The 13723-nt window shown below is 45.2% G+C and overlaps 1 protein-coding gene across 1 annotated transcript in view; it reads right to left on the reverse strand.

Annotated features, from left to right (window-relative positions):
• The window catches only part of GAREM1 (GRB2 associated regulator of MAPK1 subtype 1), a 101603-nt gene extending 89029 nt beyond the window's left edge, over positions 1-12574 (reverse strand). The window contains exon 1 of the mRNA XM_033065691.2: positions 12230-12574. Within this exon, the coding sequence (XP_032921582.1) occupies positions 12230-12350 (121 nt within the window). The 5' untranslated portion in view covers positions 12351-12574. The remainder of the gene's footprint in view (positions 1-12229) is intronic.
• Between the last annotated feature and the right edge of the window lie 1149 nt (positions 12575-13723).

Here is a 13723-nt window from a genome sequence, read left to right on the forward strand (position 1 = left end):
TGTTTAACCTACTGCAGGGAAGAGAAGAACAAATATTTTAAATAAGCAGTAAGTGGAATTTTGGTGCCACTGCCACTGACGGTAAATTGCCTCTCTGCTGACTTCAGCAGTCTCACAGTTTGAACCTTGGCATCTTACTTTCTTTGTGTTCATAAGAAAACTAGTGAGGGGAAAAAAAAGAAAAAAAAAGAGAGTAGTAACAACACAGATTTCATTGAGCTTTGTTTGTGTTTATTTCAAGCCTTCAGAACTAACATCCCAGAATGAGAAACCTTACTTTTTATGAATTCAAGCCAAACAAGCCAAAACACATCTTTCAACACAGACTGCTCCTCACTCCCACACAGGGGGAAAAAACCACTCAGTACAACAACATCTTAACATTCGCATTCCAAAACAGAGGAACTTTCTGTTGCTACCATAATTACTCTTCTTATTAATATTGAGTATCTTTAGATGTAACTGCAGATTTGCTGTATCCTCATGACAGATTTAGTTCTATGATTGATTAAACAAAACAGTCAAATACCATGGTTACTTACAACAGTCTAGAAAATACCAGCAATTCTTTAAACTATTCTGATACTCTGCAACATGTTGAATATGTGCTAACTATTAGTGGCAACTATTTGTCATGGTGAAAAAAGGAAGGAAAAAGTAAATCTTACAACCACTCAATTCCTTAAAAAATGAGATTTTACGGAAGAAAGCTCTCTGGTTTTGAACTCACCTAAGACCACAAAAAATCAGAAGTGCTAAGAATAATAGCAAGGAATGACAAGTTTACCTGCACTTAAAATGACCACAGGTTAGAGATATTGAGGAGAAAGCTAAGCAACTTTTCATTGCATGCAAGAGAGATTCCAGCCTAGCTTATTGTTACCAGAGGGAGTGAGAGAAAGGAATTATGTTCGCCCCATATGTAGTTAATTTTCCATTTTGAATTCTCATGGCCAAAATCAAGGGGGTAAAAAAGTTAAAATATTCTATTTACCCTTTGCAATCAAGGTACCAGGCCTGGAAATGAAAAACGCAGGGTAGCTTTCAAAAGCAGTCTGATAGGTAAAGAGAACAACAGCACTACCTGACCAAAGGAAAAACACAGCAGTAATGAGACCTCTGAGCAGTTTGCTGCCACACAAATCAGCTCCTTTAAATACTTCCTTAAGAGAACCGAGGTTCTCTTTCACTAGAGGTAGCCATTCCTCATTCTAGAGAGCTCCTGCTCAGATGAGGAGGACACACTTCCAAGTGCCTGTTGAGCATCAGGTGCCCAGCTGGAGAAGCTTAAAACTGGAGAGGTGGGAGGTCAGCAATTAGCATTGCACTGAACACACTGTTACTGACTTCCTATTTATGCCCAGGCACAGATACAGAGTGCTTGCTTCAGCTGACCAAGCCAGGGGCAGCAGCACCTCTGCTGCTGCACAAGTCTCGGGCAGTGTGGGCAGGGAAAACTGGGTAAAGCTCCGCAGAGTACGGATGCTGATGAAGAAAATTTTAACCCTACCAACCTCATGGATTTAAGAGCTAGACTTTGATTCCAGATTGCCCTGGCAGACAGAGAAACAGTCTATTCATTCAGACTTTTCCTGGGCACAGCATGAAAGCTGGGGAGCTCTCATTGACAGTTATTTATAATTAGATGATATTTTAAAATGCCATCCAAGTAAACATGCTCTATCTTCTCATTATATATCCCAAGTCCTAAAGGGACACTATGGCACTTTGTATTGCTCAGCAGTGATCCCTGCTTGAACTTGGGGCAACTTGGATAAGTTCCCAATTAAAAATAAAGTAGCTCAAATGCAGGAGCTGCTCAAGCATAGTTTTCTTTGGCTTTCAGAGAACTCATCATTACAATTTAATTTGTCTCTTATCTTTCTTGTAGCCTGGGTTAAGGATGAAATAAAACCAGCTGGAAGCGAACAAAAGTTCAGCTCTGCTTGCCCAGTGGCCTGGCCCACCTCCCTTTGCCCTCTCAGTCCAAGCAGGCACTAATGGATTGTGCATGCACGATTGTTGGAGCTGCCACTGTCTCTGCAATTCAGCTACATCCATCCTACCCTTCTGCTCAACCTGGAAAAATTCAACTATCACTAATAGGCAGGTAATGCCTCTTCAAAGGTGGACTGACAGCATACAGGGAGAGAAGTATGGATGTTCAACTCTAATTAGGCACCTCTCTGCTCTGCTTACATCCTGGAACAGTATCTGAGTAATATGGGAATACTAGCAGGAGGAATACATTTAAAGCAGCCCCTACATCTTTTCTGATCAAGAACAGTCTTAATCCTGAATGCAGTTTATTTCCACTGTTTCAGAGAAACCTATACGTGAGCTGTAAAGTATAAAAAGAATGGATTTGCTTTTAATAAAATGTAAGGGACAAGTGAATAACAGTTCTTTGATAATATTTCTATCACCTTAAGAAGACATACACAAAAACCCCAAAAAACAACCCACCCTCCTGTGGAAAGGAAAGCTTTTACTTTTGGTAAGCAGCATGCAGAACAGAGTGAATAAAAAAAGCCCATCATGCCTCACTGTCCCCTTGAGGGCGCATTTATCTTTGCCCGCAGGCAATTTGGTCTTAAGATATTTTGTTATATATTGACAGAAATCCAAATGATATTTGACATTGCAACCCATAAGACATGCAACAGAAAAATCTCCTCCAGCTCGCCCTACATTTGGCTGCAGTGCTCTTACAGCCTTGCTGCTGGTCTGCAGCCACATCCTGGGTCCAGGGGCTGCAGCAACATGTGTGTGTTACTACATTTTGTATTTTGAGCCCTCTCACCTCTGAGTCACACATGTGCCGATGCTTTTTATATTTTCCTGCTATGAGTTTTCTGCTTTATATTCAGAGATTAAGACAGGAAAAAAATTGTCTGACCATAATGAAATTACGTAAGTGCAACTTGGGTAAGATCTCAGATTTAACTATGTGTATGCCTGTGGCCCCTTCAAAGGAACAGGGCAGTTTGTCCTTTGAATACATAGAAGCCTAAACAAAAACTGTTAAGAAAGAAGCAGGAATAATTAAATGTTTTGGAAGCCAGCCTTTCAGCAAGGATACACACATAAAATTCTCCTTTTGGCTCATCACATTGTATCTCAAATGGACAAGGATTACTGTTATTCTTACAGATACACAGCATGCCCACTCCCATTCTCTAAGTCAAGCCAGCAACCAGTGTGGGCTAAGAAAAGGAAGCATTACATGCAAAGCCTATCAATTCACATTTGAGTGCTGCCAGCAAAACTCTCTTCACTGAAGTTAAATAAAACATCATGTCAGCAGCTAAGTGTAGGACTCCCCAGGGGGAGATCCCACATTTTCTGTGCTGATATCAGCCACCCCACTGCAGTGGGAAGGAATTGCAGCTCATTGCTGTTAGAAGGAGCTGCAATTTCAGCTTCTGCTCCCAGTGACCAGAAACACTCAAATCTCTAGAAATGCCTAAAATTGCCTGCTTGCTTTCTCACTTCTGGTAGCACATACATAGCTATCCCTCCTGGAACATACACAGCAAAACACCACACTGGTCTCTGGTCCAAGAACATCCCGAAAAAGAAGAGGGTAGAGTGAAAAGAGGAGGGTATGGAGGGATGGAGAAGCAGAGTTTGCACAGGTGCTGGAACAAGACAGCACAACAGATGGAAGAGGTGAAATGAAAGACTACCCTTTGTGAAGACAAGAAAAGATAAGAGAAGCAGCTCCTTGCACTGCTCCATTCTGCCACTGCTGGACAGTGCTAGGAGTTTTACATGACAGCAACCTTGCAGATAACTTTGCAACACCTCCTGGAAGCCCACAGGGGCAGGACAGTAGCTTGGGGCATGTAACAAATGACACAGATAGGAGCCAAGGGTTCCTGGAACCCACCATGCTCTCAAGGGACACTCTGAAAGATGCAACAGGAAAGCTGGACAAGATCTGTGCACAAATGCCTTTTTCCTCCCCCTCCTTAAAGAAAAAGTTTCCTTCATTTTCCCACCCCAATCCTCCCTCCTCCATCTCCAAACTGGTGAGGTGCCAGGAAGCAACAAGAATAGATTTCAGTGGGGCAAGTAAGCAAAACTGCCAGATGGAACCACAACAACAGAAAAGCAAAAAACTGAAAAACAAACACAGGAGAGGGGGTATCCAAGCATTTGTGGGCTACTTGGAAGTAGCTCCTGGAAGTTAGTAACTTGAGTATTTAGACTGCATAGCTCTTAGAAACCCAGCTGCAAGGCAAACATGCTCTGCTTCAGTCTGGCTGCCCAGCTCCTGCAGTGATGAGCAACAGCCCTGGCAGTGCAACACCGAGTTGGGGAGAGTTCTGAAATGACTGCTTATGTTGCACACAGGGACCTTCCTCCACCTGTGCCCTTGGATCAGCCCTGGGCACACAGTCTGTCCCTTCAGGACAGAGTAAAGGCTTATGAACTCTATTTAGGGTGGTTAATCTCTGTACTCCGTGTAACTAGCCCATGTGCTCCTTGCAGAGCAGAACAGTGTCCCCACACAGCCTCTAGCACATTACCTCTGGAGGATGCACACCCCCACACTGTATGCCAGCCAGAGGCTGGTGCTCCCCTAAACAGTGGCTGCAGTCCTCCAGCCTGTCCCTGGAAACCTGTCACCCATGGAGCCACATCCTTACCCATGCCAGGTAGAGGTTTTGCAATGAAGGCACCAAGACAGAAAGCAAAGTAGCACATGGCACATAATGGCCCATAAAAGGGGCTTTTACTTCTTTACTCAGCTTTTCTCCCCACTCCCCCAGCTCTGACTGTAAGGAGAAATGCTCCAACTTCCTTGTCGCCACCACAATGTTTTCCCTGCTCTTTTCACAAACAGAATTGCAGCATGTTGTACTTCATATAACATTTGAGTCACTAGGGTTCAGCCCTGCTATGAAGCAACTTCAGTATCAACTTCATCAGGTTGAGCTCTTGGGCATCTTCCAGCCTCTGAGACTATGTTTAAATCTTTATTCTTGGTTCTCTTAGAAGCCCAGTAACATTCTCACAGAACAAGGAAATCCACACACATCCAAGTCTTCTGTGATTACAAGATTAAAACATCCTGAAAGAAAAGCCCCTAAACCAAAAGAACACTTTTCAAGTAATTTTGCATTTCTTGAAGGTTTGCACTTCCAGGAAGTTCCAAGTGACCATCTCCACTGCAATAAGATTTGCTGCTTTTCTTGGGAAAATCACCATCCACTCCTCTCTGAGAGCACATCAGCTCTTGCTAGGGTGTGCAGATGCTGCAATCCCTGGCACAGGGCTCCCCACACCCCCCAAACACACAGCTTGGGCAGCTATTGCTCAGCATTTCACATCTTCATTGTGGCTTGAGCCACTCAGTGGGCACCTTGCAGTCTCAGAAGCATCTTCCTCCACATAAGAGGAAACCTGAAGGATGACGAGACTGGACTCCACAGCCTCCCCAGCACCAGGAAAACCCTTCTGCCCCCACCAGCATGCAGCACCAAGCCTGGCAGGGCAATACACCACACTGCAGCAGTACAGGAGATACAGAGACACAGCAGCTATTCCTGTTGGTGCAAAGCCTCAGCCAAGCACACAGGTGCCCTGGCAAAGCTGTGATTTATTCTTTTTATGCCGACTTGCACACTACCCCAGAGATGGCAGTGCAGATGTGGCTCTAATCCTCAGCAAAGACACTCTTCAGTCTGCTTATACACCTCAATTTTACATTTCTGTGCTAAGCCTTTTAGATGAGCAGATGTGGCTTACAGGTGGAGGCACAGTGAAGTTCGCTCCACAAGTTTTTCATACTGCAAATGGTATGAAAATCGCAGACCACAAATGCTACGTAAAACTCTTTCCAAAGAGAAGCGCCATTAAAAGCAAAAAATTTCAGACTTGAAATATTGGCTCACTGAGTTTTATGAAGGCTGGTTTTGAGTCATATGCAATCCACATTAAGATGATGAATATTTTCCTATAGGGGAGAGACTTAAGCTGCCCTAATCCAACCAACTTGTTACTCCTAATGCCAAAAGGAAACACAGCAACACCCATGTCCTTTGCTTCTGACAAACCACCACTGGAATGACTGGAACACACTGCAGCTCTTCCCACAACTTCCATCAAATCCTGTTGCACCAGACCATGCTGTCCAATATCCTCCAGCACTTCATCTTGGCATAGCTGCCAAGATGGGGCATTACAGGGAGTGCCAGTTCACGTAATCACCAAAGCCAGGAACACCTAGTTCCAGAACAGCACTTACAGACAAAGCAGAAAACAACGAAGCCCTTCTTTCCTATGCTAGACTTATACCATTCCTTGCAACAGCAGCATATGATTCATCACACCACATTTGTTATAAACTTAGGGGTTTGACTAACTGTTTGAGGCACCTTAATACCTTAAATTTTATGTGTATCTTGTGCTTTGTTTGAAAGCTAGATGTAATTTAAATGGGGGGGAGGACTCAAAGTTATAGCACTCAAATTCCAGGTGTTTCACCTTCCAATAGCTAAACTGCATAATTATCCAGGAAGTGTTTATCCAGTTATGTACACGAAGGCTTCACCTCACAAAGTCAAAACTTTAGAAATTGAAACAAAGAGTTAGTAGTTTCATGCCTTGAATAACAGAGAATATGAATGAGAATTATTTATTAAGCACACAAGAAATAAGAGCAATGTAACTATTTTACATCCTAATAGCTCTAACACACTACCAAGGGTTCAAATGTCTGGTTAAGAACACTCTACTAAAATGGGTATGATGCTGAACTCTTTATCTACCTCACTGGAAGTCCTGGGAACAGGTTTTGCCAAGGTACTGGCCTCCATCTCCAGAAAGGGACAATTTTCACAGACACCGTTAAGTAGCTGCAGGTTTTAAATGAATTAAAAGCTTTTTCACTGAAATGTTTCTGGAACACCTTTTTGCCAGCAAAGGAAAAAGCCAATCCAACCAAAACAAAAACCCAGGAGCAGTGGTTAGTGGTAACCTCTCAACTGTTTTTTTTTTCCATTCAATTGTCTTGATGGAAATGGCAGATCGCACAGTGAAGGTAGAGAGAAGAGGAAACAAGCAGGAGATGCTACTGGGATTATTCTTTTATGGCAGAACACACAGTATAAACAGCCGGAGTTTCAAAGCTGTTCAGCACCTAGTGAAGAAATCAAGCCATGTGGATACAAGGTATCTTGAGGATATTTGCTGTCAAATCAAACACTTGCCTTGTCTGCCCCATACATAAGAACTATCACCTACCACACCTCACTGGACAAGGCAGCCACACCTACAGTGGGCAATCAGATCACGGCCACTGCCCAGGGTCTGAGCACATCTGAAACCTCTTTCTCGGTCCGCTCAAAAGCTTTGCCCTACTCCCACATGATGCCTTTTAAAGATTTATTCAATAGCAGACTACCGAGACACTCTGCACTAGCTTCTAAAAAGAAGGAGGTCATTCAAGACAATTAAAGCACGGATAGCAGCATTCAGACCTTTAAAGAATAAGTCTCTTTGTAGTTTCAAAGTATTGTTCAGCTGCACAGATAACCCGCATTTGTGGAGTGATGCAATGCAAAATTTTCATTATGTACACGACCACGCTGTTCTATTGAGTACGATGTTCTTTGATAAGATGTGAGGGTGCTTAGTTTCCAGAACTGGAATCAGCTCTACAGTAATGTGCTGAACAGAACAATAGTCCCCTGAACATGACTGGGGTAGACAGTTGTCATGAGAAAGTTTTGAAATAGAAGAGAAAAAGAGAACCTGAAATAAAACTAAATAAAATCTCTTTGTCCCCAGGAGCAACTATTCACTCACTATTCACCCACTACTGATATGCACAGGAGTTCACCTAAGGTTAAGAAATTTAAAATCTGTTAGCCGTTTTACAGATTTTTCCTTTCTTTACAATCACCAATTCTGCCATGTCATCTTACAGCACATTTACAACGCAAAAGGAAGAACCTCCTTCACTGTCTCAGTGGCTTGCTGAGATCCATCATCTCCTTTGCAGGAAAGTTCAGCATGTTTTCCCTGCCACGCACAGTAGGGAATCACTTCTCTGTGAGTTGAGGTCAAGTGCCACTATATTTGATCCCAACAGCATCACCGCATATTTTTTTTCCCTAGACATCTCTTAGGAAAAAAAAAAAAAAAATCAGAGGACCACATGGCCTTTTAATCCCATAAACTTTAGTCTCTGTACACAAACTGGGAATTTCTGTGAACTCTTCCAGTTCACATCCAATATATGGGTAAAAAATGCCTACAAGCAAAGGCTGATCTTTACTTGTGAAAACACAACAAAACTGTCTGGGAAAAAGGGAGCTCCACTATGAAAAAGAATGACAGGCTCTTGGGACTCTGAAGGGAGTAGTAAGTTTACAAAAAAAAAAAAAAAAAAAAAAAAAAAAAGCTTGGCCTAAAGCTCAGCTCTACACAAAGCAATATTTTCCAGATCTTAACCTTGATATCATTTCTCTTTTACTCTTCAAAATTATCCTTAGAAAAATAATTACCAGAAATCGAAAGCCCTGAGATCACCACGTACAACATTTCCACACCAGCAACAAAACACAGTGGCAGCTTTGCCTTCAGCTTTTTGTCCCGAAGGTCTGAGGAGAGCCAAGCCCAGGCTCAGGTGCAGCCCTGCTTCTCACAGACCAGCGATGGATGCTCACCTTTTGCCCTGTTACAACAACCACACTGTGATAAGATCTCTTTCTGCCACGGGTTCCCAGAGCAAAATCTTTTCCCCACTGCACCCACCCACAAGTCTCTCACTGGGGTGGGATTCAGCTGTGACAATGCAAATTGGAACTGGAGGGTGGAAGGGGGGAGGACAGGAAAAACACAGCACAAAGCTTGTTCCTCTCTTGCTCTTCAAGTCTTGCTTCTTTTCATGTGAAAGAGCCTACTCTGTGAATTCCACAGCATGAGATCAAGTCCATGCATTTTCTCTGGTAGGGTGTTTAGCACTTTCTTAGCAGTTTTGTATTTGAGTTATCATCTAGAAATATGTAAGTTGTTATGGAAGTTGGGGGAAAAAAACCCCAACAAACATAAAAAACCCATTTGGTCCCTTCAAGAGTGACAAGTTTGGGTTTTTTCCAGTCTATTTATTGAATTATTGTAACAATATCCACCAGCAAAACAAAACAAGAAAACCAAAAACCATTGAAACAAACAAAATTTGATTTATGACTTAACAGCATCCAAAAGCATAACCTGAAACATAATCAGTCTTAAAATTGAAAAACCAAACCAACCAAACAAAAAAACAACCTGAAAAGTTTTTCAGGTTTTCAAACTCTGAAAAATTCCCCCAGAAGTTCACATATTTATCATTTCTAGATGGATGAGGTAGGCACGAATACCTAACTACTTCCAACTATATCTTGATGTAACAAAAGACTACTTCCTCCCATACCATCAAGAAAAACCCTCTCTTCTTAGCAGAGGGCCAAATTTAGTGCACATAAATATTTCATAACTTCATCCTGTCAAGAAATCAAACTGAATTACTTAAGGGCAATTTTCCAGGAGCTGCACATCCAAGCTCAAAGAATAAAAACTGAACTGATCGTACCCATTCTTCTGTTTCATACTGAAAGACCAGAAGGTGAAGCAACAGTGCAAAACTGGACATCTTGTGTGGGTGTCATCTAGGAACATTATCCACCAAGTGCTGAACTCCATTAAGAAATGCAGAAACAACACAGTAAGACTGACATCTTCTGAAGAGAACACAACTCCAGCTTTACAATCCTCTCCTACATCCTGGTCTGTCAGAAGAAATGAATTCGGGCTTTCACAAAACTTCATGAAAACTGAAGAGCCAAGAAACAACTTGCTGCTACAGACAGAGGCCAACCACAGAATCAAAGGGTGACTGAAGACAGACATCTACAGGTGGTTCGATTTCCAACAGCATGAAACATATGCAGCTTCCACTGACCTGGAGAGGAATTCAGCACCTGAAGAAGACTTCTGTGCAAACAAGCCGTGACCCAAAGATAAGAGCCACACCCTGATAAAACTGGCACAAGACACTACCTTGCTAACAGAGGTAGCCTTAAACTTCCTAAGCACTGGATGATACACATTTGGATTGGACTCTGCATTTATTTTCTTCAGCGTTGCATCAAGAAATTTTCTGACTGAGCTCCACTTGTTAACTGTGCAAGACAAGAACTGGGATGCAGAGCAGCCACCTGCTACAGCCCGTGCTCCAGTCAATTCCACCAGCATTGCACTTTCCCAACTTTCCTCCTTTAGAAGGCTATGCACTGATTCACAGTTGCTTTCTCTTATTGCAAGACAACCTCCTCTGGAAAAAGGAAAAGCAATCTCTTCGTATCCCCAAGACCATGGCGTCTGTGTTCTTTATAAAATATTGATTTGTCTGCTGTCTGTAGTGCACAAAGTTAGACGTACACGCAGTTGAGCAGGCAAAACCAGACCCATGAGCCGCTGAAGCAGGCAAACCTAAATCAGCTCCAACCCAAAGCCCTTCACACAGAGCTCCACCTGAGCCTGCCTCCTGGCAGGGCTTAGTGTGGGGCTGAACCACTGCTGCAGGACACCTGCACCAACAGCTGCCTCATGTCTGGCCATCTCAGGGCATGGGCAGAAGAGCTCAGCTCTGCTTATATCCACCTGCCTTTGCATATGCTCTTAAATGTGGCACACGGGACAAAAAAGCCTTTGCACAAAAGCCACATCATTGTCTCCCCAACAATTACGGGATATTCCCATCAACAGTCCCAACACAAGACTACCCCCCAGAAAAACCCCAACATCCACTTGCTTCAAAACCCATAAACTTTCACTACCCACAAAGCTTCTTCAGGTGCCTTCCAGTGAAGAAAGATGAGAGGAGCAGGGAGATTGGGAGGTATAACTCATAGAGAGGGAAATTAATAAGTCATCAATATATACATCCTGTTAAAGCCTGAATCAGTGCCAGGAGCCTCGAGTACATTAACAGCCTTAAGTGCAGCGACTGGAGGCCATCTTAGCTGTTCCTAGTGACAGGAGGTATTACCACGAGGAACTCCCTGACAGACCAGCTTTGCCATCCTCACAGGACAACATGCATTTGACAGCATGATGAACAAGCAGATGCAGTTAAAAAAGCCAAAAACCCTTTTCTTTAACCTGCTCCTGAGTGCCAGCTCTGAGGAAGCAGTACAAGTGAAAGAAAAGATACTGCATAATCCAGGGGCAAAGTCAAAAATCACCACTGCATTATGGAAACTGCAGTTAAGTAATAAAACAGTCTTGGTCTTGACCTGTACTCTGAGAAGTAACAGAGGACGATGCCTGTGCTCATTCTTAACTTTTCATATCAGTACAAAAATTGATAAATGAAGACCTGCTCTATTACATTGTAAAAGTGGATGCTGACTTCATATGTTAATGAATGAAAAAGCCTAGAGTTTTTTTCCAATTTGTGAGTTATCTTCTGCATTCCTTTAGAGAGCTGGACAGTTTTCATGGAGCTACCATGCAATGCACATACACATTATTACAAAGCAGCTGTCTGAGCCTTTATAAAAAATTTCCCATATTTCCCTAGCTCTCTTTGCCGACACATTACTTTCCAAGACATGGATCTAGGAAAGGTAAAACGGTGCTGTCACAGCTGTTCTGCCAGACCTGATTCATATTTCCTGGAGTAAACAAAAAGCTGCAGGCTTGGAAACGGCAGGTGAGCACCCAAGTGAACTGTAATAAAAAGTTATCTGGAGACTGCAAAGGCTTCTTACGCTACTCCTTTAGACAGGTCCGTGTCTTTCTTAGGGAATTGTAACACAAGGGATTTAGCCCATTTGGCTATTTTGTATCCCTTCTCATTTGGCCTTGTTGTAGCATCGCTTCATCAAAATACCGGGTCTCCAGTGCTGAAAATGCCCTTCCACGCTTAATTTGGGACTGCGAGGACCGCTCTCAGTGGGGCAGGCTGCTGACAGCAAGCAGGCTCCACCAAGCTGCCCTCCGCACACGCCGAGGGGGCACGGGAGAACATCACCCAGGTATTCTGGCGCAGAGCAAGGCGCGGACTCGGCGGCGAGTGGAGCCTCGCAGCGAGCCCCGGCAGAAGGCAGCTGAAGGAGCGCCGGGAGAGCGCTCGGGAGCCGCGGGAGGCAGCGGCGCTCCCGGGAGCGTGTCCGGCAGCCCGCCCGCAGCCCCGCGCCCGCCCGGCCCCGCCGCCCGCCCCACGCACCGCTGTCCAGCCGGGCGATCTGCGGCAGCCGGTAGGTGCTGACGAGCAGGTCCAGGGGCACGGCCACCGCGCTCCACTTCACGTCCTTGAGGTTGCAGCCCAGCGGCGGGCCGGGGTCCATCTTCCCGGCCCGGGAGGGGAGGGAGCAGCCAGACAGGCAGCGCCGGCGGGGTGCTCCCACCCGGCGGGGCGGCTGCCAGCGGGGCGGGCGGAGGGAAGCAGGGAGGGAGGGAGGGAAGGAGGGAGCGCGGCTCGCTGCGCGCCAGGCGCCCGGGACACGCGGGGCTAGGCGGAGAGGGAGGCCCGCGGGGCGCCCGCTCCTGCTGCTGGTGCTGCTGCTGCCTCTGCGGCTGCTGCTGCTCCCGCCGCCCCCCGGGACCGGCTGGGGCCGCCCGCCGCCGCCGCCGCGCCTGGCCCAGGAAGCGCCATCCCAGCACTGACTAATCAACAGGGTGCGAGCAACGCCTGCGCAGCTGCCGCTCCTCCCCGCGCCGAAAAGGAAAGTGCCGGGCTGCCCGCCCGCCCGGCGCGGAGAGCCAGAGCCGGAGCCTGCCAGAGCCGCCCAGCCCGTCCCTCTCACTCCACCCTCCGACCGCTCGCCCGACGTGCAGCCCGCACTTGGGCTGTGTGTCTGCTACTTTAGTTTCCACCTGTGAGTCATGTACATACGTGCGAGTTCATGTATTCAGGCTGTGCACTGCTGCTGCACACGCAGGTATTGCATATATTGCGTATTCAATGGTCTTCGCACCATGGGAACGTCTGTAGACATTCGTTCTCCAAAGCTGCTTTTGTGACGAAATCTCATATGATCATCGTAAGATATTTAATGTTATCCTTTATTTATGCATTCTGATCTCCAGGCTTCTAGACTGCAGAAACTCTGGGAAATTAAACCAGAAAAACTCCTGGGTGATTGCACTCTATCGTGTTCAAGTTTATATTTACGCTTGTGAGTCAAAACTGTTTATTTTATTGCAGTAAACTTGGCTACATTTAAGCCTTTACTGTTGACTAGAGACATGAAAGTGCCTTGCAGTGATTAGCAAAATGACTGACAACATCCACAGCCAACATCTTTCTCCAGCCTCCAGCTTCTCCGTCTATCCTTGAGACTCTGGGAATGGCAGAGCTCTGGGAAGAGTTGAGGTACCAAGTGTTCTCCTGCTGCTCACCCCTCCTCAGGGCCTGAGTAAAGGGCCAGACACTGCTTCATGCCTTTGTCACTGCTGGTGCCACAGCACTGCCCGCACAGGAGGGCTAAGACAGACACGCCCTTGTCCTGCTCTACTGCAAACAGAAACTGGGACTTGATCCATGGTCTCCAAGATGAAACAAAGACTGTGGAAACTAATAGACATACATTGAAGAAAACCTAAGTTATCTTGCTTTAAGTGGATCAAGGTTGGCTTGAAGCTCATCCCGCTGTGGGTCCACGCTTTAGCTATACAGTGCGGCACTTGGTTTTCCCAGCACTGTGAAAAACCTTTGTTC

Source organism: Catharus ustulatus, chromosome 1 (genome assembly GCF_009819885.2).
Source record: "Catharus ustulatus isolate bCatUst1 chromosome 1, bCatUst1.pri.v2, whole genome shotgun sequence".
NCBI classification, from domain to species: domain Eukaryota; kingdom Metazoa; phylum Chordata; class Aves; order Passeriformes; family Turdidae; genus Catharus; species Catharus ustulatus.